General features: G+C 34.9%; 1 protein-coding gene across 2 annotated transcripts in view; it reads right to left on the reverse strand.

The window, feature by feature from the left end:
• The window catches only part of SLC35F5 (solute carrier family 35 member F5), a 36084-nt gene extending 12884 nt beyond the window's left edge, over positions 1–23200 (reverse strand). Inside the window, exons 1-13 of one of the 2 annotated variants that reach the window (XM_009279943.1) lie at positions 23127–23200; positions 20850–20924; positions 16879–17020; positions 15603–15746; positions 13199–13261; positions 11543–11624; positions 10020–10210; positions 8286–8367; positions 7365–7452; positions 6738–6802; positions 6255–6359; positions 5628–5787; positions 1858–1948 (exon numbers count right to left, since the gene is read on the reverse strand). In XM_009279943.1, coding sequence (XP_009278218.1) covers positions 1858–1948; positions 5628–5787; positions 6255–6359; positions 6738–6802; positions 7365–7452; positions 8286–8367; positions 10020–10210; positions 11543–11624; positions 13199–13261; positions 15603–15746; positions 16879–17013 — 1206 coding nt within the window. In that variant the 5' untranslated portion in view covers positions 17014–17020; positions 20850–20924; positions 23127–23200. The remainder of the gene's footprint in view (positions 1–1857; positions 1949–5627; positions 5788–6254; positions 6360–6737; positions 6803–7364; positions 7453–8285; positions 8368–10019; positions 10211–11542; positions 11625–13198; positions 13262–15602; positions 15747–16878; positions 17021–20849; positions 20925–23126) is intronic. The other variant, XM_019472256.1, reaches the window with a different exon arrangement.
• Positions 23201–24117: the final 917 nt, after the last annotated feature.

Raw genomic sequence — 24117 nt, forward strand, 5'->3', positions numbered from 1 at the left:
GGATATTCCATACCATATGATGTCATGCTCAGTATATAAGCTGGGGGGAGTTGGCTGGGGGACAGTGACCGCTGCTCAGGAACTGGCTGGGCATCGGTCAGCAGGTGGTAAGCGGCTGTATCACTTGTTTTTCCTGGGTTTTGTTCCTCTCTGTCTCTCTCTCGTTGTTTTCCTTTTCATTACAATTCATTATTATTATTTTATTTCAATTATTAAACTGTTCTTATCTCAACCCATGAGTTTTCTTACTTTTGCTCTTCTGATTCTCTTCCCCATCCCACTGGGGGGGTGGGAGGGGAGGGTGAGCAAGCAGAGCAGCTGTGCTTGGGTTAAACCACGACATAGTATTGTACAGTTAGTTCTAAGTTTGGTCAGTTTTGCCCATTTTTATTGATATCATTTTCAGCTAAGCTATTACATGACTAAACTGCTTCCTAATTCACATAAAGATTTATCATCTCAGTAAAGATCTTCATGTACTTCAGTAACTGTATTTAGGCCAAGGTGCTCAAATGCTGACTAATTCACTATTTTCAGCCCAGAAAAACACATTACCTGGCACATAATTTTACTCCCTGCTTTCTAAAAAACTCCTGCATCCTCTCCATACCACATGCCTATACACACATTTAACGTCAATGAAATACAGGTGTCACCAACAGTCAAAATGCACACAAGCATGTGATGGGAAATGCTTACACTTTAGCCACGTGACAAATACACCTGTGTCTACACTGAGAGGTGTCAAAAGGCATAGCCATAATGGTCTATGTGGGAATGCCCTGCCAAAAAAAAAAAAAAAAAGGAAAAAAAAAGGGCATTATCCCTGTAAGAAAAATTAATCTTGCTTGAACAACAGATGCATTATAAAACCAGGTTGAAAGCTATTTCAAAGAGTTAAACAGGTGATTTAAGTTTCAAATTAAAATTTTAGCAGTAGGATTACTTAAATCCAAAATAAAGAACAGAAACAAGTGATTCTGCTTTCAGGAAATAGAAACAGTTATGTGACCACCATTTAAAGAAAAAACAAAAAAAAACAGTAACTGCATGCTTGCAGTATATGCTAAATAATTATTCACATGAAATTAAGAATTTGATATTTCTTGCCACTGACTAAATAGTAAATTCAAATATTCAAAGTTAGAGTTGAAGTTCATGCATAATTAAATATTTAAAACTGAGAATTCTACCCCACCAGCATGAAAAGAAAAGTATCTATACAGCTTGAAGAGTAATATAAACTAACTTCATATAGTTTCTATTCTAAACTCATATTATCAGATTCTTTTCTTTCTTTACATGGAGGGTTTTTCCACAGCTATTACCTCAATACCAGTGCAACTAGACTAACTTAAAGGAGGACAGTTAAATGGAAGCCTAACATCCACATGACTCTAATAATGTGCAATTAAGCCTTGTAACTGTTACATTCCTTTGTGGTAAACCTGCAGATTTTTGGTTTTGTCACTAATTGACTATTTTCAAGATAGGAAGTCTGTAACAATTCTATAATTGTAAAGGTATTAAAGATGTGCTGTATTTGCAGTTGTTCTTTAATTCCGAGAAGTGCCTGTTCAAGATAAAGCATTTGGCCAGGCATTGCTGATGACTTTGGGTACTTTTCATACAAGCCACATCTTAATCAAATATATTTAAGTGTGCAAGTGCATGTTTGCAAGTGCAAAATCACTGTAACTGTCAACATCAAGAGAGTATTAATTACAACACAGTTCAACAATTATTAACAAGCAACAGAAGTAAAATACCATTCATTGTATGCATCGTTAAAAATACCACTGCCATTTAATTCAAATAAATTCTGTTAATAATGCTCAAAACTTAGTAGTACGTTACCTTTTGCATGCACATGTCAGCTATTATGGACAGAGGTATTGTAAGGCTTAGCGCAAGTGTGCCTATCAGTGATGAGGTAAGAAAGCAGCCCCTAAAAGATAATAATAAATAATAATAATAATAGCAAAAACTACATAATAATAATGAGGTCTTATTTAGAAGTTAAAAGACAACTAAAGTAATTCATCAAATTGCAGAAGACATTTGATCAAGCTTACATGTGAGTCATTGTTTGTTTTAATAATCTAAAATTGAGATACCCACACTCTCGTAAATCTGTAAAACTGCATAAAATTCTTAACTAGAGTATTCATGTCTTCTGGAGTAAGGTTTAATTCCCATACAAACCTTTTGAGATGATGGAAAATTCACTACTTCACATGTAGTGACTTCACCTAGAAAAATCTGCGGTTTGTTTCCATTTTGAAATAGTTTAATACCAGCTTATAACAATTAAATCTGTTTTGCCCCAGGCTGGTTAATTAAAAAGAAAGGTTACTGAAGTCTAGAAATCCTACCCAAAAAAAGAAATTTTTTTACGAATAGACAAATTCTTAAATTAACAGACTGTGCTTTTTAAATCTCACTCTAAAATATACCCTTGAAATCACTCTTCGGAGCCTCAGTAAGACTTCTCTGCATTCTACAAGTGGTCTCATCATATTTCCTAAGCAGGAACAAAGTTGTTAGACTTCTCTAAATCACTTAGTCACAAAAAGCCATTACAATTTATTTAAATAACAGAACAACAACACTACATGCATACGTCAGAGTAGTACTCCTTAACAGCCATAGAAAACTGACCCTTTTTCCCAAATTCCTTTGCAAGTCATAATTAGTTTGCAAAAGACTGATTTATTGACTGAAGTTTTATAAATCTAATAATAATGATAGAACCTCAAAGTATATGTAGGACAGACCTAAGAGAACACGTGAGCTCCTGAGATCTTTGGCATTTCGATATAAACCTAAGGCTCTATAAATAAAACTTGACTAGCCTGAGCCATTTTGATGCCAAGTGAAGAGCATAACATCCAATATAAAAAACTGCATTCCCATTTTATGATTGACCAAGTCAAAAGTTACCAAAGCATAGTGAGGCTTGTTAGCAAATATTCCTCTATGAAACAGCCTGTTCTATCATATGAAGAAAATAAATACAAGGGGGTCTCTACCTAATTCAAATCAGTAATGCCCACTACTGAGTCAGCCTCTTATTTCAAAGGCATCTAGAATTTATTTATTTATTAAGATAAGGGCAATTCTCATCCTTGGCAAGTACTGAAAACAGTACCAGCTATGCTTTTTTTGTGGAACTGCAATCAGTTTTTAAGTTTTAAAGGGAAATCTTGTAGTTGCAATTTTTGTTAGAATTCTAAAATTTGGTTTTTTACCTACTCAATCTTTATTCTGGTTACCGTACAAATTAAACAGATGCAGCATCACTGAAACTATATTAATGAAATGTGATTCACTGAAGAAACTGCTGTTTTAATTCACCTCACAGAAATTTGTTAACACCTTTTAAACACAAAGATTTGAACACACATTTGGAAAACATTTTCTAGAACATGACTTCATGCATGTATTTCTCTCGTTAAACTGGAAGAGTACTCCCAAACCAAGCCATTAGGTCCTCCCTGACCTCCTACACTGACTTCCAGCCAAGCAAAAATGACCAGTTTGTATATTTGTAATCACTTTGCATTGTTCTGTGTCTTTAAAACAAAGAAAAATGTACGCAGATGAGAAAGGAACAGAAAGGAAACAAAGCATTTCAGATACTCTGCATTTTTGCAAACTTCCTCCCCAATATTCTAAATCCCCTTCTGTATCATAAGAGAATACTTCTATATCTCTGCACTGACTACTATTGAATTAGAACCAACCTGTCCACCAGAACACTGTAAATGAATAAATGGTACAGAATCCAATGAAAACTTATCAGCAGGTTGGGGGGGGGGATTAATTGTCACATCTACCACTACATTATTTAGTTGGCATTATGTGGTTGGGTGGAGTAAACAAGTAGGTTATTATTTACTTCCAAAGTAAAGTTTGTTTGTTATTATTTACTAATAATAACACTAATAATTTACTATATATAATTTTCTAATAATTATTTGTAAGTTATTATTTACTTCCAAAGAAAGAGTAGAGGACCATACTAGTGGCACACTGGACAGGCAAAAGGATGATGTCAGCACATCTCTGAAATTAGTCCTAGTCCAAAATTCTAGGGAAAGGAACTGGAAATAGAAATAGCTCTTTAATTGACTGGATTATCATTCCGAGTAATTACACAAATGGCATGTGTATAAAAAAGTCTGTGCACACCCATGTACTTAACCCTATGCTAGTGCTTGATTTTGGGACAAGAGCCAAGTTTAGGGTTTTTGGGGGTTGTTGTTTTGTGGGGGTTTTTGTGTGTTGGGGGTTTTTTTAATTATTTTGCCTATGTTGAAATTGCACTTAACCTTTTTACCAACTGATACTGAACTGTAGTCTAATCTTACAGGATGGCATTAACATCACAAAAATATTCCATCAATAACATTTATAACTAGGACTGGTGTAAGAGTTTGCCAATAAACAAAAAATGTCATGATTAAATTTCCTAAATAACTTTAAACTTGATCTGAAAACAAACAAACAAAAAAACCCCCACAAACACAAAACTTTTCATGGAACTCCACCTAACTTTAAACGATCTGAAAACAAACAAACAAAAAAACCCCCACAAACACAAAACTTTTCATGGAACTCCACCTAGATTTTTTGTTGCAGTACTGTCGTGAACTTAGGATCCTAGGATTACAGATGTCTCCATTTCAGAGTAGCTATCCCATGAAGTCTTCCAGTCTCTCTACCAGAGAGCTGAGAGTCTGAACGCCAAGGGTTCTCAGGCAAAAGCTCAAACTGCCACACCTATTCAAAATGTAGGACTGAAACTGACATCGTTCACTGAGCAACTGTACGGCATTGGAAGCACGTCTCTTTTTTGGAAACTCTTCCTTGGTGTTTCCAGAATAAAATACGACTTTTCAACTTGTAGAATTTTCCGTTACACCCCTATTTTAACCTGATGCTGGCCCAGAAGAAACTCAATTCTCTCAAGCTGGGAACCCTGACTTACCAAACAGATCTCTAATAACACTGTCGTTCTAACAGCTATACAAAGGTTTAAGTCTGCTACAGCTTTTGAGCCGTTCATCTAGTAGTCTCATGTTCAATCCTCTGTTGCTGACCTATCCAGACTATCGTATAATTAAATTAAACAAAAGCTAGGCTAATTTATGAATTGCCGTATCATCATGATTAATGCATTCTAATGAGATTTATCTCATTAAGTCTTTGAAGATTTAAACAAACATGTCAACTACAGAATACTAGATTCTGACCCATATATATCCAATATGCACAAGGCCTTGGAAACTGAAGAACTGTTACAACAGAAATTCATGCTCTCCTATTACTACTGCAACTCTATACCACAAAGTCTTTTCATCTCAAAATGTTAATTCTAGAATGAGCTAAGCACACAGTATCTTAATAAATACTACAAGACCACATCACCTGCTTTAAGTTAGCTGTTGCTCTTAAACAGGACATTGTGACATGATGGATGACTATCCTCTAACTCAAACGGCATGTATGGACAAAAAAAAAAAAAAAAAGGCACACCCCCCCCCGACAATTTGACATCTCAACATTTGAGAACACAGGTAAGACAATTTATGTGAAATACATACAAAGCATGTAGTACGTACCACAGCCAGAGGAACTCTGACAGAACTGTTCCAATAAGGCCATTAATGACAATGCACATCCATATCAGCTTATTGGGAAACTCAAATGCTTCAAACCCAGTATAGTGAAGCAGGAAAAACCCTGGCCACAGCAGCAACAGATTAAACAGCCCTACAAAACCTGAGTATAAAAACAGTATTAAGTAAATCACAATAAATATCCTTCAACATAACTAAAATCTCAGCTAAACTCTGCTATTTTGACAACATGCATACATAAAAGCAGCAACAAGGCAATGTTTTAAATCTTTCAAAGGAAAGGAATATAAGGAACTTTACCTGAAATTCACGAACAACAATTATATCAGATATTTACAGGTTTGGAATTGGGGAAAAAAACCTCCATTGAGTCCAAAGGGGCTGTCTGCATTCCTACAGGTAGTGCTATCTTTCATTGTTAAGACTGTAAACAAGAAAATTCACAGAACCAGTCTCTAAAGTACTCATAACCACAGGAACAATAGGCTTTCTCTACTTCCTTAGCTTTTCGGAGCCCCTTTATGGCTCAGATACAGTTCAGTGCCTGAAAGCAAACGATTTAATCACACACTGAATTAAAACTTTCAATAGAGTTAGTCTTAGTCTTACCAAAGAACATTGGTATGTCAAGTTTATCTTCTCTATCTACTTTCCTTTTTATCATTACTATGTACACAGCATACAGCATTGCTCCCACAAGAGACCAAAGGGAACCTGTAAAGATGAAAAAAAAAACCCAAACCACTCACTTAAGACATGCCAAACATGTTATGCACACTCGAATCAACTCTCCTAAACATACACCTATTATAAAACTGTCAGAGATAATATAGTAATGGATTCTGTAATAAATTGTTTAAAAGTATGGGAAAATGTAGAAAGCTCAAAAATGTAAATACTTTCCCAATTAAACAAAATACATGGGGGGGGGAATCATCATAAATGTCCAGTTTCAAAAGTTGAAACTAAAAAGGCAGATTGTGAAATGTTACATGAATAAGAAATATATAGCTTGCTCTATGACCTGCTGAGTATTGTCAGAAGATAGTACTCATCGCTGCATATTCTAGGATTAAAAAAGTAAGTAAATACCTATTGTATCTTTTCCAGTAGACTTCTCAGATCCAGAAAGGTTAACAAGTACCACACCACCAATGCTAGCAAAAAAAGAAATGCAAGACACTACTTAAACCCAAGAACTTTTTTACAAAGACAGAAAAAAAGGGGGAGAAAAATATCAAAATAGAGTTCTATCTTTAGGTATTTTAGTTAAGCAAAACCCACTTTCAGCTTTGCCAAAAGGAGTTCTCTATTGTTAAGGCCTGATCCTAAACTAAAAACAATCAAACAAAACCCCACTTTTATCTTCCCTGAACAACGCACCAGGCTGACAACATCAAATGTCAAGCCTCTTCCTTTTTCCCCATCTACACAAAAATAGAGAAACCATAATTAAACAACAAGAAAATAACTTCACATATTTCCAACAGAAACCTGATTAATCTAATTTCCTATAGGAGCATGAGATTCGGTAACTGTTCATGATATGAAGTATTTAAAAAGACTTAATTCACTTGCTCAATTTATCTGTGGAACAAGGATTTTAAAAAAAGTGAAGCGTATCATATATTATCACAGATACCATAGGTATAGTAGGTATAGTTATCCTCTCACTGTATCAGGGAGTTTTTGATCAAGTGTTCCATCCCTTTATCTTACCTTAAAATAACGGCTAATAATTTGGACAGGGTAAACCTATCTCCACTGTTACTGGGAAAGACTGCAGCTAAGATTAAAGTAAAAAGCCCTGCAAGAGAAATTAAGAAGAGTTTATACAATCAAGTTTTGCTACTAGTTTGTTCAGAAAACTGCACAGACATTTTCTTCTTTATATTTAACATACTTGTTTTAACTACTTGATCTTAGCATCCATAATTTTAAAGTCGGAACCACTACGAAACTAACACCTCGTGATGTGAATCCTCAGATGAGCAAATACATGCTCAACTTTGAGAAAGGCTAGCCACACTAACAAAATAAACTGCAATAAGCCTGAAAAGTCAGTGGAAAAAAAAAAAAAAAAAATCACATAATTGTGCTTTTAAAACTGATTTTATAGAACAACAGAAGTTACTCCTCAAAATATGGACTGTCGCATAATTTAAATACTTTAAAGCTCATATTAGATCCTTTCATAAAACCTGTAAGGCAAGTGATATGCATAATATTTAGGTGGTTTAAGTTCTTTACCCCTAAAACCATTTTTTTTAAAAACCAATAATTAGCAAGAAGACTTTACTCTCAGTTGTATTTATTTTGATAAAGATTTATGCCACCTTTCCTTCAAATCTATTACACTCCCAATATATCTCTTTAATACAGACATATCTGCAGAAGTATACACACACAAACTTGAAAAGCAAAAAGCAGGAGGAATCATGAAGATAGCTTAAGCTATCAAGGGTTTAAACCCCTGCAATTACATAATGAAGTTTTTAAATGCACATATTCAATGGCTTTAAGCCTTACAATTCCCCCAAAACCACAGGTAAATCATTACACAAGTCCATTGTAACCAAAAAGATTTTTATGTTATAAACAGCCTTATAACGTACATCTGATAGTGTAAATAAAACTTACCAGAGGTTGAAGACAAGATATTAACTATAGCGACTTGGGTATCTGACAGAGCTTCTTGGTAAGAGAAGTTTGCCAAGAACCACTGGGGGAAAAGAAAAACAATTTCGTGACTATATGGATAGCAACAGCAGAGTTTAAGTTTATCAGTGCAATAAAATCCTACTTAAAGGAAAAAAAAAACCCAACTATTTGTTCAAAAATAAAAACAGAACAAGACTTTTACCTCAAATAGATTTCTAACTTCTATTAAAGTGGCAGGTACATTAAAAGACAGAGGCAAAATTAGAACTGGCCCAAACCAACCACATTCAGCTACGTGTTTAATAATGAAATAACATACTTCAGAACTTAAACACAATTAAGTACTTAAAATGAAATTATAATAGCTATTCTGTAGTAACTGAAGGTACTTTTAACTTGTTTTGCAAGTGCTTCAAGATGATTACTGCACAAGGGCTGCAAGGAAGTTTCAGAGATACATGGGACATTAGTCAGCCTAATAAGTTTTTTCAGAGTACTTAAAACAGGCACACATCTCCATCCTAAAAAACAAGCATCACTTACATTCAATACCTCAAAAATATTTTGGAAGGATTCATGTCTGTGAATTCCTTCATAAGCATAAAAACCAGCAAGTGTTTTATAATTTCTTGATTGAGATCTCATTAGAGATCTCAGATATATCCTCAGGGAAGTTACCATTCTCTAAAGTCTTAGGTGGAAATATTTATACTGTCCAAGAAGAAATACACATACATGCCAGTAGTAGTAGCATCCATGAATACCATCAGCAAGATTTGTTTTGAACATAAGGATTCTACCCTAGAAAATCTGCATGTGTATATATGGAAATATACTCAGACACACAGAATTTTAAGTAATTTTTTACAAAGCTATTAATGATTTTGGATGGATTAGATGAGCGGCTTATTATTCTCTTGCTGCTGTGTGCGCGTTCTTTATGAATACGGAAAATTACACCACCATTTTCTGGTCTATGCATCCACAGTACTATTTTTTTTTACTATTATTATGATTTTAAATGTTTAAAGAGTACAGCTTTCCGAGGAAAAGGTGTGGTGGGTCCACACTACATATAACCTGTTCGGCAGTATCAGTGAAGCTACTTCTAGAAAAGCTATCACTGATCTGCTCTCTGCATTTTTACTGTCTCTCAGAAATCCTGCCACCATTAACTCTCTCTTCCCATAGAACTGAGGCATGGTGCAGAAACACCAGCAACACCAGCAATCAGCAGATTGACAAGTAAATCTCTCAATGGAGCTGAAGGACAATTATCTATCTTCTCATCATACTACCGGAGGGCACAATGCCACAGTGAGGCATAAGATGGTACTCTTTCTTTGATGGCCCAGAAAGAAGTCATAGTGACATTTACCCATTTCATGCAGTCTCAGTGCAGCTATTAACAGCCTGTACACATGTAATCCCAGATTTTGCTGTACCAAACATACACCGGACAACATGGCACAAAAGCATGGCATATCTTACAACTGACCTTACAGTTAACTACACACCCAGGATCTCTTTTTATTACCCTCCTTTTAAAAAGTTGCATCTTCATGTCCAGCACATGAGGAAAGTTTTACTTCTTATAGTATATTTATAAAATGAGGCATGAAGAATGCAAGTCACCTTAATACTGTTTCACTATTATTATACAAGTTTTAATTGCATCTATACTTAAATTTTCTGAAAGAATGGAGCACATACCACAAAGCAAAAGAAAAAGCTGATTTTTGCTACTTGAGTTGCAGTGAGTTTTCCTACAGTTTTTAATATTGATTCCTGCTCCTTAACAGTTGGATATGACATACGAGACAACTTTGCTTCCAATGCATGGCTCGATGGGAGCTGTCGAATCTCCATAATATTACTGAACCTTACACGAGGCTTTTTGGGAGCTTAAGAGGGGAGAGGGGAAAAAAAAAAAAAAAAAAGAAAAAAAAAGGCTGCATGTTATCATTAAACTTTTCAAGCCAACACAATATGCAAATAAAACTATGATGTTCGAATACGGCATTGATTACAATACTTCACAAATAATAACAGGTTTTTATCCAAATAGAAGACATGCCATTATTTTTATTTATTAAACTAGTATTTTGCTATTTGATAGGCTGCTAATAAGACAAAACACAATTATTGTTTTCAATCAGTACAGTTGTCCATCCACAAAAACCTCACAGAAAAGCACCATCCCTCCTCCCTGTTAAAAAAATCCCCACAAGGTAACAACAAATTTTTAGGTAGGAATTACTCTGTATTGATAAATATTACATATAAGATTTTCTTTAATTGTTTAATAGTCAGACAGCCAAAAACTGCACACAACTATACCTAACTGCAAGGACAGTGTTTCATTCAGAGGATGACAGTGTCCAACAGACCTCAAAACTTAGCAGAGATCATAAGGTCACTTGCTCATTTGAAATCCACCCTCTAACTAATCTTGCAAACCAGGATCAGATTTTATTTATAAGGGTATTGTACATATCATTAGTTTCCTGTGTAAAGAAAGCATTACACGTTACATATAAATATTAGACTAATTCAACATGAAACAATACCTAATTTCCTAAAAAAAGTAAAGGGAAAAGCTACAGCTCCAACAACCCTGAAGTGATTGGTGCATGTTATCACAGGACAGCAGAGCCTACCAAAGCGGTTCTGCACATGTGTCATCTAGAAATTAACAAAGAGGCTTTCCCTTTTATAAGCAGAGACTTTTTTGCTGAGGATCAGATAATTGGACTCTTTGACAGCCAACTTTTCTGTAATTGTCTGGGACAGTTAGGCCCATTTCAGCTACTGTCACAAGATAGTGAGGCTTAAATAAAATCAGAATGCACATAGACTGTTAAAATTCTTACTTTGACTGCTTTGCTCCTGCTCTAAAAAGGACAATAGCTTGTTTTTCCAGAGGCTGACTCACTGCTGCTGGTCATACAAGCCCAGAAGGAAAGAATCACAAGTACTGAACCCAGTTGGTCCCTTGAGATAAACATAGGCTGGATCTGTAGTGACCAAGAAAGGTAAACTGAACGATAGGCCTATGTTTTCTCTACCTGAAAGTAAATATATGAGACTGCAATTCATGCAATAAGAGATTTAAAAAGAGGGGGCGGGGAGATAGAGGCAAGTCCTGCAACATGACAGCAGTTATACCAACAAAGAGGAAAGTAATTCCTTCACCAAAGAACTAGCATTTCAGCATTCCAAAAGTCTTTACTCACTTTTCTCTGCATCACTATTATTACTGCCATTTTTTTCAGTTGGCAAATCATGAAACTTTACAGGAACATATAAAGGTTCACTCTGAAATGAATCAGTATAAGTAAAAATACAGTTAAGCAGGATATTTAAATTGTAAGCAGTAGAATTAATTTAGCAAATTAGAAAACTAAATAAAGAAAAGCTTGGTGAATATTAAGAGAATCAAATTTAACAAAGTGGTTTTGCACACAGTGGATAGGCTTGTCAAAAATGTTCATACATCTATATGAACATATATAAAACAATATTTTATGTTAAACAAATTGGTAAAATGCAGTACTCAAAAATAACTGTGCGCTCTTGTGTATATCCTCATGAACACAAAACTCAGCCCCAGAAAAATCAAATCTACTGATTTAAAATTAAAAAAATAACTCATCAAAATCACAGACATTTCATTAGATCTATAGCTTATGTCCAAATGATGAACTAGAAACAAAGTACAGAATACATATACAAAAATGAATACATACTCATTTTCCTCCCATAACCCTAAAAGCTCATGAACTAGAACTAAAAGTCAAAAAACGTTGGGAAAGGAACTCCAATATATAAGGCACTTAGCAGAAGTTTTAATTGCTTAAAATACTTCTAACGAGACAAGTTTTAAGCTGCTTGTTTAAATTAAATTAATAAACTGTAAGAGGGAAGAAATGACAAAGATCTGGTAGCTGCATCTGCATTAGGCTCCTTGTTTAGGACCAGAATTTTTGTGGATGTTTAAATTAATGCAAAATTGTCCAAGGTTAACAATGAATCCTTCTTCTAGAGTCAGATGATCTTAATGAATTGAGCAGACTAAGAAGATTTTCTTCTTAAATGCAGATAAATGAAGTTGGAAAAAACCAAAGAATTAAATGAAGAATACTTCTGAAAAAGTGTCTCTTCAACTCCCTATACAGTACAAAATACCCATATGGTAGTTTGTCAACATACAGTTGCCTCCCCCTACTCTATTACAGAGATGGTGCAAACTTTAAAACTTCTGTGTTTTGAATACATTTCTGCATGTGGCCTCTGATTTAGGTATGCAGATTAAGCAGCAATCTGTGATCAACAGGGGCATAACAAACCATCATTTATGGATGATGAAAATCACCACAAAAATGCCACCTGGCGATGCAGCTTATCAGCAGAATACCAGTACCGACATTTGATTCGGTAAAACAGTTTCTTCCTTCTGTCCACTGGAAGGAAGAAAGCAGTCCATGTCTCTTTCAAAATGCAACGCAGGATCACAGTACAGAAGATACTCAACTAACTGAATGATTCTGTCATGGATTTTAGTCTTGAAAACTGTTGGGCTTTACCACTAGCTCTCCACATTTTGCTTTGGCAGCTACTGAGCTGAATATGCAAAGGTTTCCTTTGTACAACATAAATATTTCTTTCACAAACTACTACAGAAGCATTCAAGTGTTTTATTGAGCTGAAAACCTGTATTTCTCATAATAAGTGCTGCAAATAATGACATTGCTTATTAGTAAAATTTAAGTTACCAATCCCCTTTGCCAAAAACTATTACATTTAAGACCGCCATGTTTTAAAACCAGTAAGTCAGGATAATAGCATCATGTTACTGTAAAGCATTGACCTTCACAAATTAAGGTACTTACCAGAGAACTGTTTACAGTGTTATCTGTTGTACAAGCAGCAAAATAACCTTCAGCATCTGCAAACTAATTACAGAACCTTAAATGTAATACTCTATCAAGGCAGAGTTATTAATAACTGCATTTTTTTGACAATAAGTTTTTTAATGCCTTCTTCCATAATTCTATCACAATTCCCTCTCTCCCTCCAGCCCTCCTCCCCAGTAAATAAGAGGGCTTACAAGTTCAGTAAATAATTTCAGTAATTCCCTGTACCTCTTGGAGAACCCTGTTGAATTCAACTACCCAGGTATCAGTGCAGGATCTGGCTGTTAGAATGCCAAAACCTGTAAAGTTCAGTCTTAGCGAGACATGCTTCACTAAATTATTGCACATGGATTAACAACAAGCCTCTTGTTTCTTCATTTTATTGAGGCAAAGTTCCTTTGCATAAGAACCTGGAACTCTGCCTTAGTTTTAACAAGACTTAAATTAGGATGAGGTCAAGTATCATTCTTCCTTTTCATTTCTGCATCTTAACAAGCACTACTACCCCTGTTCCCTGACCTGCAGCTTGCTGTTCTACCATGCTGGTAAGAAATCTCTTAAACAAAGCTTCTAATGTGGAAGAGGGCTTAAAAGTAAGGTATGAGTGTTTACCTAAGCAATCATTATTTAAAAATAAAAAAATAAAAAAATAAAAAAAAAATCTATAAATGTATAATTTTTGTTCCAGATTAATAATCACAAGACATTTTAAAGGCACTTGTAATAATTATACAGTTGAATATTTAACTAAACTCCTTGGGGGTGTGTGGAATCTTCTAACTCAACACTACAGTCCTGTCTCTGCACTGTTCTTTTGAAATATGCTAACATCAAAAGTAATGGCTATTTCTTACAAATTATTTAAAAAATTACTTTTTATAGGATTAGAAAGGGAAAAAAAAAAAAAAAAGATTCCAGTAGTGGTGCCATGAGTGCGACACACAAAATAGGACATATTGAGCACTTTTATTCATTGCTATCCAGTTCATATAAGTTCATATTATCTTTCTTTGACATAGCACTGCATGAGATTCAGTTGGTCTAACCACTACAATTCACACTAGGCAATAGCCCTTTATTCTATTAATCTGAGCAGATGAGTAAGTTTGGTCAGTAGAATTGCTCTGTACAACTAATCATCCTTTAGTGCTTTCATCATCCTTATTTGTCATTACTGCCAGTAAAGAATCTGTAAATTCTGTTTATTTCCTGATTATTTTATGAAGATCCTGAACAGCATCAAGTCTAACACATGCTGTACTATGCACAGACACTTGATATTAACAGCTGATCTAGCAAAAATTGTTTCAAGGTATCAGCCAACTCTAGATGTTCCATGCGTTTTAACACAAGATTTTTAAAAAAAAAAACCAAAAGGTTTAGTTTTTTGGTTTTGGGGTTTTTTTCTGGTTTTGTGTTGGCTTTTTTTTTTTTTTTTAAATAAAAATCTTTTGGCTTAATGTCATGTAACACTTCAATTTAAGTATGTTACGCCTACAACTGTCACTATCAGTGAAGTGTAATATATCCAGAAGAACTGAAGTCAGTTCCTTTCATACAAGCTATTTTCTATAAAGACATGTTGATTAACAGCATGTTCTTGGATCACATTTTCTGTTATTTTAATGCAAGATTAATATCAGGCCAAATGCCTTACTGCTTCCTGAGTCCTGCTGTTCAGCGTTCTGAAACACTGGCACAGAACAAGCGCTCCTCCCAGCATCTCTTAATTTCCTTAGACAAAAGTATGTATTTCTGTAATATGACAATAATTTTAGACTCTAGCACAAACTATGCCTAGTTCTAGAATGGGCAACAGAGGTCATTTGTGCATAAAGGCTATAAAAATACAGTATTAACAACAATGAAAACATAATTCTACCACCTTTCCTAAACATAACTTTAAAAACCTCAAAACCTCTTAGCAAACAGTTCATAGTTCTGCCAGAGCCAAAAAGAGTCAGTAATAAAAATGAACTACAAAGTTCAAATACTGATTCCATTGGTTACAGATGTTGGGGAAGTAAAAGGGAACCAAGAGCTAATAGTGGTGAGGCTCATAAGCTCTTCTTAAAAAGAATCATCCTCTGCGACTGTCCAAGATAAAATACTAGGCTAGATGGGCCAATAGTCTGGCCCAGTAGAGCATTTCTTACGATTCCCGATGCATTCCACATTGCTTTTTCCTTTCTTTACTTCCTCTCACAAGACTACTATTATGATTGCCATGTCTTCCTGTGCCGTGATTCAGTTTATAATTGCTTTTCTGAAAGCACTATTTCACAATATATAAACTTTGCTTTTCTCTAGTCCCTATTTTAAGTTTTTTCTGCACAAACTTCAACAAATATCAAAACATTTACAGAGTTAAAATACTCACAAAAGCTGCATGCTTTCCACGAAATCCACGAGTACACTGTTGCCTCCATGGTTTCCAAACAATAAATCCCAAGAGGTATAGAACAAACATGGATGTTTTTGCAAACGTACTGAAAAAAGGTTTGTTGTACTTTGTAAAAACATACTGTGGAAAGAAAATAATTGCAGTATCCAAAATTACCAATTAGGTGAGAATTCACAAAGTGAATGAACAGGTTTAAGTATACAGTCCAGAACAGTCTGGTTCCCAAAATGACAGTGCTGCGAGTATTGGCATGTATGAGCAAAAGACACAAGTGGCCCTACCTGTTCTGGGGGTACCCTCTCCCAAGCTATCTTAAATGCCAACAAGAAGGCACTGAGCCATTTTGGAAGATACTATGCCACCAGAGAAAAGCTACTTATTACTTGTATCTAACCAAGCAACATGTTGACATGCCACTGAACTCAAATAGGACTGAAAATACATTTACATACAAATATTTTCTAAATGAAAGACTACTTTTATAAGCAATAGCACAGTAATCACAAATTAGAGGAGATCACTTTGATTAAGTAACATTTCAGTACCAATAGTGATTCCACCAGCTCACTGGAAAAAATGTTTTATTAATATAATAGTATGTTAAGCACAAACATTTTTATATGCTTAGTTTCAAAACTGATATAGAACATAACTTAATGACAGTTCAGAAACCTGAATTTTACAAGAATTTATTAAAAACTCAATTTCCACTGCTAAAGCTCTGTTTTAAGTCCTAAAACTTAACCAAATCAGTTTCAAGATGGTGAATATATGAACTAGATTATGACAAAGTTGTCTGCAATTATAGGGCTTAAACTCCATGACCCGAGTCCTTTGGTCCTAGACTTCTAGATGTTCTGAACTATAATCTACCATACCACCTAGCCTGCAATGTTACAGCTCATCTACTACTTCTTGGGAAACATATGGGCATTATTTTAATCAATATGGCAATAAACAAAATGAACTCTCTAATTAGAGTACATAGTTATGAGCTTATAGTGTTTAATTTTAAAGTCATCAATAACACCTTCTGTCTTGAAAACAAGAGTCACCAAGTTGACTTGTTTGTAACTTCTAGTGGATACAGGTTAGTTCACTAACCCAAGGGATATCATCTTCCCCATGCTGAAAAGGTGGTTAAACATTACACTAGAACACTCACTGAGTGTTTGAGTGACCATGTTTCTGCTGCATCTTTCTCTTAAATAGGCTTTTATTTCCTTTTTAAGATGCATGGAACAATACTTACAGAACTGAGTTCTGAAGAGGCAACCCATATCACGTCAACGAGGAGAAGAATGACAATTCCTAGAGCCATTCGCCTACGCTGAGTGGATGAACTGCTCTGGGAGCTCATTCGATTCATGATAAAAACCCACACCATTTGTAACCTATTCAAGATTGATAAAGGAATAAAACCCAAAAGATTACAAAGAGTGACCAAAAAAACCACCCCCAAAACCCAAACAAACAGTGGGGGCAAGTGTTTCATATATACGAAATGGACACAATATGTCAGGAAACACATGCTTATGTTTGTTAAAAAGCAGATCTTTGACAGATCTGGCATGAGATTTTCAGAAACGTTAGGGGCAATTAGAAAGTAAGTAACTTTTCAAGAATCAATTTATCAACTGTTCTACCACTGAAGTAAGCAAAGGTAGGTAAAACATACAATGCCTTTTTGGAATTTCTATGCTACGAATTCTGCAAAATTTGAAGCCACTGTGTTTTGGTAAATTCAGATACTCTAGGCTGACAGTAGAAATTAGTTTGATGTGTTGTGTCAGATACAATTCTACTAAAGGTAGTCAGAAACATGTTTAAACTTAAGCATGCAACAGACATTTCCAAAGACATAGCAACACATTTGGGTAAATTATGATCCCTCAAAGCATAAAGTGACTCAAGAAAAAAAAACCACCAAAGAATATTTAATTGTAAACTTACAAAATTAGATTACACATGCACTTGAACTCAAAAAATTTATATATCTATTTGGTAATTTATGAATACAGGCACGCACCAATTCTAGTGAAGACCTATCAAACTAAGAGTAAGCATACAATATATGCAACAGAAAGCTTTGCCGATTAAAAAAAAAACCAGAACATTGATAATGATTTTGACTGTGCCCCGCTATGTTACACATAGGAATAATCAATTAAGAACACTTCATATTCTGAGAAGTCAAAACTACAGCAGTAAACTAGCTTTAAGCTTGTCATCTAGTACAAAAGTCATGCAGACTTGCCAGAAATTACAGCATAAACAAGTTTGGATTTTGACACACACAAACCTGTTTTCCTTTTCCTATACACACCTCACAGCTCCTAGAAGTCTTTGTTCAAGGTAGTAATAGAAAGGTGTCAATTTAAGCAATTCTAGTGAATTATCAGAAAAGCACAGCTGGGTTTAAATGCTTATAGCCAACTGCTTTTACATACTGGAAGAGTAAGAGTATACCGCTCAACAGAAAATTCTGAAGATATGGCTTGAGCAGCAAAAATTCCTATTAGGAAGAAGACTATTTGCAGTTAAAACATTAAAATTTATGCAGGAGATGAGTACTACAGCAGCGTGTAAATAGATCATGACCAACCTTCTTTCCTTTTCCTTCAGTAGGCAGAGTACTTCTGCTTTGTTCAATGCACAGAGTAAACACAAGAGAACAGAACTGATATTGTTTGGGTTGGCCAAAAAGTGGTACACTGTGACTTTAGAGGGTTTGACCTTGTACAGCTTGCACTAAAAGTAAGTATTAACATTACTGAAAACACCAAAGTTATGTTAAGAGATCACTAAAGTACTTTCCAAAAAAATAAGAAAGGTGAGGCAAACAAGCTTTTAAAAATGTTGCTTCTGTTTTAACTCAAAAAAATTACGAGATCCATTGGACCTGCTCCAGACAAGAGCTAATCATGAGCATACCAGACCTACATGTGTTCCCATATCCACTAATGCTACTAGAAGGAGATTCAGATTTGTGATACAGCTTTACGACTGCCCATTAGAAGACCTAAATTTAGGGAAACCTTCAATTTTATGATTAAAAAGCTTCAAATACAAGTGACAGAGACTGATGTCTCATTCATCGGGATACCTGTACTAGAATCTTTTACGTACTCTCTAATGAGCCTCAGTAAGATACGTATATGGTAGTTCTATGATTAACATTAACTTATTTATGTATATATTTTAAGAACCGATTTATTAAGAGTTAGTTTGCTACAGATTACGTAACATACCTTACTATTTATCATCATGAACTCAAACACTCACTATCTTTGAGAGAACTCCTCAAGGAACTGAAATCTAATTCACCTTTATGGAGCAGCTCCTGGCTCTCCCAGTAAATAGAGGTGATCTGCTTTGCTAATACAGTTTGGTGAATTTAAACTATACTGTTTTTTCCACACGTGTCAACATACAAACACTTACTGTCTTTTCATTATTTACAAATTATTTATGAAAGAGACAGTGCTACAGTGTCTTCAGTGAGGAAGCTACATTTCTTTTTTCCAGACTAGCCTATTCCTCAGTTTAATGATTTAAATGTCTAGATAGGCACAAGTGCATTTGAGATCACTACACTGTTTCCTACCTTTGACTCAGGCCTCTCCTTTGCAATACAGTCTCTGCCATGTTCCAATCTTGACACTTTTTCCTCCATTTCTCAAAGAGCTTCTTTCCAAAGAAAAATCAACAGGCAGAGTTCCTGAAGTATAATTATACCACTAGATCTATGCTGATATATTCCATGTGTAGGCATCAGTTCTGGATAATTATTCTGCTTTTCTGATAAAATGGTGGGATTGACAAATGAAAGCAGAGGTCTGTAAGTGGGGAGGGGCAAAGTTACGAAAGACTCAGAAAGTAATTGCAGTTTTTATTTGATACAGAATAAAGGAGAAAACATTTGTTCTCAAAGAAAGAATAAATAGGGATATCTTAAACTTGAGTAAGCTAAGAGAAAGGTTTTCATGCTTGAAAGCTTACACGGGTTTTTTCAGTTTTTATGAATTGGTCTAATAGATACTACACATCACACTCTACAAACTCTGCCTTCATTTTATTATGACTAATAGCCTACAAGCCATTTTATTAAGTTATATTATAAATAGCCTACAAATTGCTCATGTGTTTGCGTAATATGCAGCAAAAATTGAAGCTGGGCATAAAAAAGTTCCAAGAAGGAAATAATCTCATTCTTTGTCAGGCTACAGCATGACACATGAACAGTGGCAAGGTATACCAGAAATGGAAACCACTCCAGCCTTCCACCAGTTATGTGCTGCAGGTAGGAGGAGGAGAGGTGGCTAGAGACAGGAAGGAATCACAGTAGCCTGATCAGTTTAACATCTCTACATCAGATGCTCGCATCCCTAGCACTTCTGTTCTCACCACAAACTGCTGCAAAGCATATAGCATGTATACACTGTGCATAGAAATCATGCACAGATATTGTGCATGATTCTGTAGTTGCTTAATACTGTACTCAACTTGTCTACATTAGGCTTGTACAAATCCCTTGCTTTAAGATCCCTCAGCATGAGGGAAGTAAAGGATGATAGAATATCTAGTACTTCTTAGATAAGAGGTTACATATGAAGTTATTCAGAGTAGAAGTACACGTTGCACCATTTCTTTTCTACCTATAATATTAAAATTCTAATTAAAGAGCCCATACTTATGTCTTGAAGTTTTTTATATGTTACAGTAATAGCAGCTATTACTTTCTCATCTGACTGCAAAGTGTCTGTTTAACATTTCTGCGTGCCTAATATAGCCCTTTGCTTGGTTCTTCCATAACAAATGAAGAAGCTGAACAAGAAAGGGTGACTACAAAGTCTTCATCATGCAGCACGATGCACCTTCAAGCTAGTAGTTGGCTAAAAAAATTACAAAATGGCAATACTAGAATGCCTATAATGTTCAGCAGAAAAACAGAACCCTATTGAAACTCAGTATATAAGTTTTAGGACAGAATTAAAACCTGTAAAACTTCACACAGAATGCAAAGACAGATAGAAACTACTATTTTGAGAAGTTTTAGACAGACACATTATCCCACTTATTGAAACAAGTACGAGCATTCATGAACTTGTAATGAAATACAGTTCCACGCATTTCTTTATACTTGGCTTCTGTACATTGACAGCAATATGCTGTGATAAAAATGAACACAGAAAGAACAAGATTTACTTTTCTCATACATACCTTCCACAGTAACTGTAAAAAAAACAAAAAAAAGCTAACAAACTTCACACATCATGTCAAAGTGAAGACAGTCTCCTAAAAAGAAAAAAAAAAAAGCAAAGTTTGAAAAATTGTGCACGTGTGCATATTATGCACTTATCTTTGCAAAACATTTTCTAAAATTTCAAGTTCCACAAGTGTCTGCCACAGCTCAAGTCCTAAATATTGGGGACATACAGATATAGAACCTTCAGAATTGGTCCACATCAAAAATGCTAGCAGGACAGACTGAACTGCAAGAAAACACGATCATTTACTATTTTTGATATTTCAAAGAACATGATCCCTTCCTTATTAATTGAATATAAGAGGTTCACATGAGAAAGAAGAACCTGATGATGTTAAGTTCCAATTTTTTTAAGCTATGCAGAGAAAGGCCCTATTTCTTAAGCCTACATTCCTAAGCGAAGAATTTAAACATTAGAATTAGGAAGGTAGTGGAAGAGCGTATAAGGTTTTTGGCCTTAAAATAATCTAGAAAGGTAAGACACCTCCACATTATTTCTTGTGGAAGCCCAGTATCTTTCCTTAATTTGATACAGTATTATTACTGTATTAAAAAAAAAAAAAAACCTTACATAAAACTTTTTTTTAAATTATTTTAAACACAGATCCTGTAAAGACATTTAATAAAATCCACTTTAAAATTGTTATATAGTGAAAGAAACATTATACATAAGGGACTTTGGAAAAAATGTTATACTAGACCAATCGGAAGCCCATCTAATCTGCAACTAGTTGCAAATCCAGATGTGGGCAAGTATATGGTGCTCCAAGAGAAGGCACAACAAAACTGGAACTGGCAACCACAAATAATAAAGCCGTAAGTTTTATTGCCTGGAAGTGCTAGATTTTTTTTCTTTTCTTATTCATGTGAAACCTCGCTAAGCTCTGTTTTAGGGATACCCTGTATCAACAGGAGTTATACCCTATATTAATGAGTCACAAATTAGTGTGCAGAACAGAGGTAGCAGTAAGGGCAAAACTAAATGCTTACCCTAAATTTTGCTTTTGATTACCTGTCAAGCATGGCTGAAAGATTATAAACTGTGAATAGGAGGCAAAAGTTAAACTGATGCTTTTCACCTATTGCAAATTAGATTAAGAGGTAGACTATAAAGATGGACCACACAAGCCTGATTCAGCCTCCACTGAACTCATCAAGATTTACACACTGCTTAGCATCCAGCAAGCTCAAACCCTTTACCACATTACTAAGTGACTGTAACTGGTTAAAAAAAAAAAATAAAATTGAAGATGTAGTTTTAAGACACAGGTATGTGGTTATCCATCTTCTATACCACAAAGCCTATGCTCACTGTAGATCCTGAACACTTTAGTTCAGTGCCCTCACATACAAACAATAGCTGCTGGTCATATTTTTCTTACACTACCAACCTAATTAGAGATTAAGATCAGTATCTCAGATAACCAAGACTTAAACCAGAAGACTTTTATCCATACAAAGCTTGAACAGTTTGTGCATGCCTAATTTATGCACCCAAAAGAACTGAATATAATAACAACAAAAATAAATAGAAAGCAAAAGAGATGCTTAAAAATTCTTCCCTCTATGCACACTAAACCAAACATCACTAAGAGAAAGATACTATTCAGTTGCTTACTTTCGGCCCCTACTTAATCCATATTAGCTATGCTCAAGTAACCACTTGCAGAAGTTGCACCTAAATTCAGTTATTATGCAAGACATATATCTTACCCGCTATCAGCATGCAAGATCTGCTGTGGGCGCTAGTCCTGGACTGGAACTGATCATACAGAACCCTGTTCAATGCTTATTACCAATAATCAACCCATTTCAGGATAAGGATAAAAGTTTACCATATTCATATAATATCTGACACCTAAAACGAGAACTGTACAAGACACTTCTCTCTAAGAACATGGGTTTACCCTTACAAAACATTTAATTCATCAAGTGCACAGAGTTATGATAAATTTAAGCCACCAAAAGACATACAAGGTAAAATAGAAATGATGGTTTAAAAGTAAATACAATGTTCTACTCTATTAAATACAGTAGAAACTTCAACATATGTTTGCCTTCTGTTTCCATTATTAGGAAATAAATATGCTTTCCACATAGTGTAACTTTAAACATACCAGTTGAAATCTGACATTTGAAGGAATATTCATTTAAAAGGCATTTCTTAATATCATTATAATTTTCAGCAAATAGCATGGAGATCTTTTTAAATTTTTTTTTATTTTATTTACCATTTTAACAGTGTTAGAGTTGGTGCTGTCATCTTGCAGAACCATTTTTCAGCCAGTTACATGAAGATCTTCTGCAAAAAAACATGAAAAAAATACACTTAACTTTCCTTGTCATAACACTGTATTTTGGTTTTAACATTTTACAGTACCCTAGATCACTTATGCTGAGTCACCACTTTAATTTATGATACACAAAAAAGATAAAAAATGGTCTCACTATGTAGTCTACAATGTATGTTCACGTAGCCGATTACATTAAAGCCAACAGGCTCAATAGCCTGCCCAACTCCACTGTTCTGAACATGCAGTAAGTGACTTCTGAGGACAGGATGTGTAACTCCACCACTGATACTTAATGTGCAATCTTATTTCTATAGCACTAAATGTTTCATTGTGCAGATTATCACTTTTTTCACATTAAAAGTTCCACCCTAAAAGAGAAAACCATATGAAGTCCACAAAATCTGAAATAGCTTTTATTATATTGACAATTAGGGAAGAGAACATAAAAAGTAAAAGAACTGCCAAATCATTGCAAAACAGGAGTATTGCTTCTAGCTGTTCTATGAAGAAACCTCCCCCCCTCCCCCCCAAAGTACATAGTAACAATAACAAGAGACCCAGAACACCAGCTCAGTCACAAACCATGGTGCAAGCAAGTCAACTTGAAATTCTTCCTCGTATTTACTCAAGATTATTTCATATACAATTTGAAAGACAACATACCAAGATAAGGTTTGCACACAGAAGAGTTTTTCCAGTTATACCGGCTGCTCCAAAAATACAAGTTCTGGGATACAAAACCACCCCCCCCGCTTTAACATGTACTGTCATCAGCACATGACATCCTCATTTCATATTTGATTACTTTCAAGATAAGATAAACAGAGACACTGCTTTGACTCTAACCAGAAAAAAGCTGAAAGTAAACGGACAGACATTTTACACCCATCCTTCTAAACCTCGAAATGTACATTAAAGCAACATTAAT

The sequence above is a fragment of the Aptenodytes forsteri genome, unplaced genomic scaffold, assembly GCF_000699145.1.
Source record: "Aptenodytes forsteri isolate BGI_AS27 unplaced genomic scaffold, ASM69914v1 Scaffold11, whole genome shotgun sequence".
In the NCBI taxonomy this organism is placed as follows: domain Eukaryota; kingdom Metazoa; phylum Chordata; class Aves; order Sphenisciformes; family Spheniscidae; genus Aptenodytes; species Aptenodytes forsteri.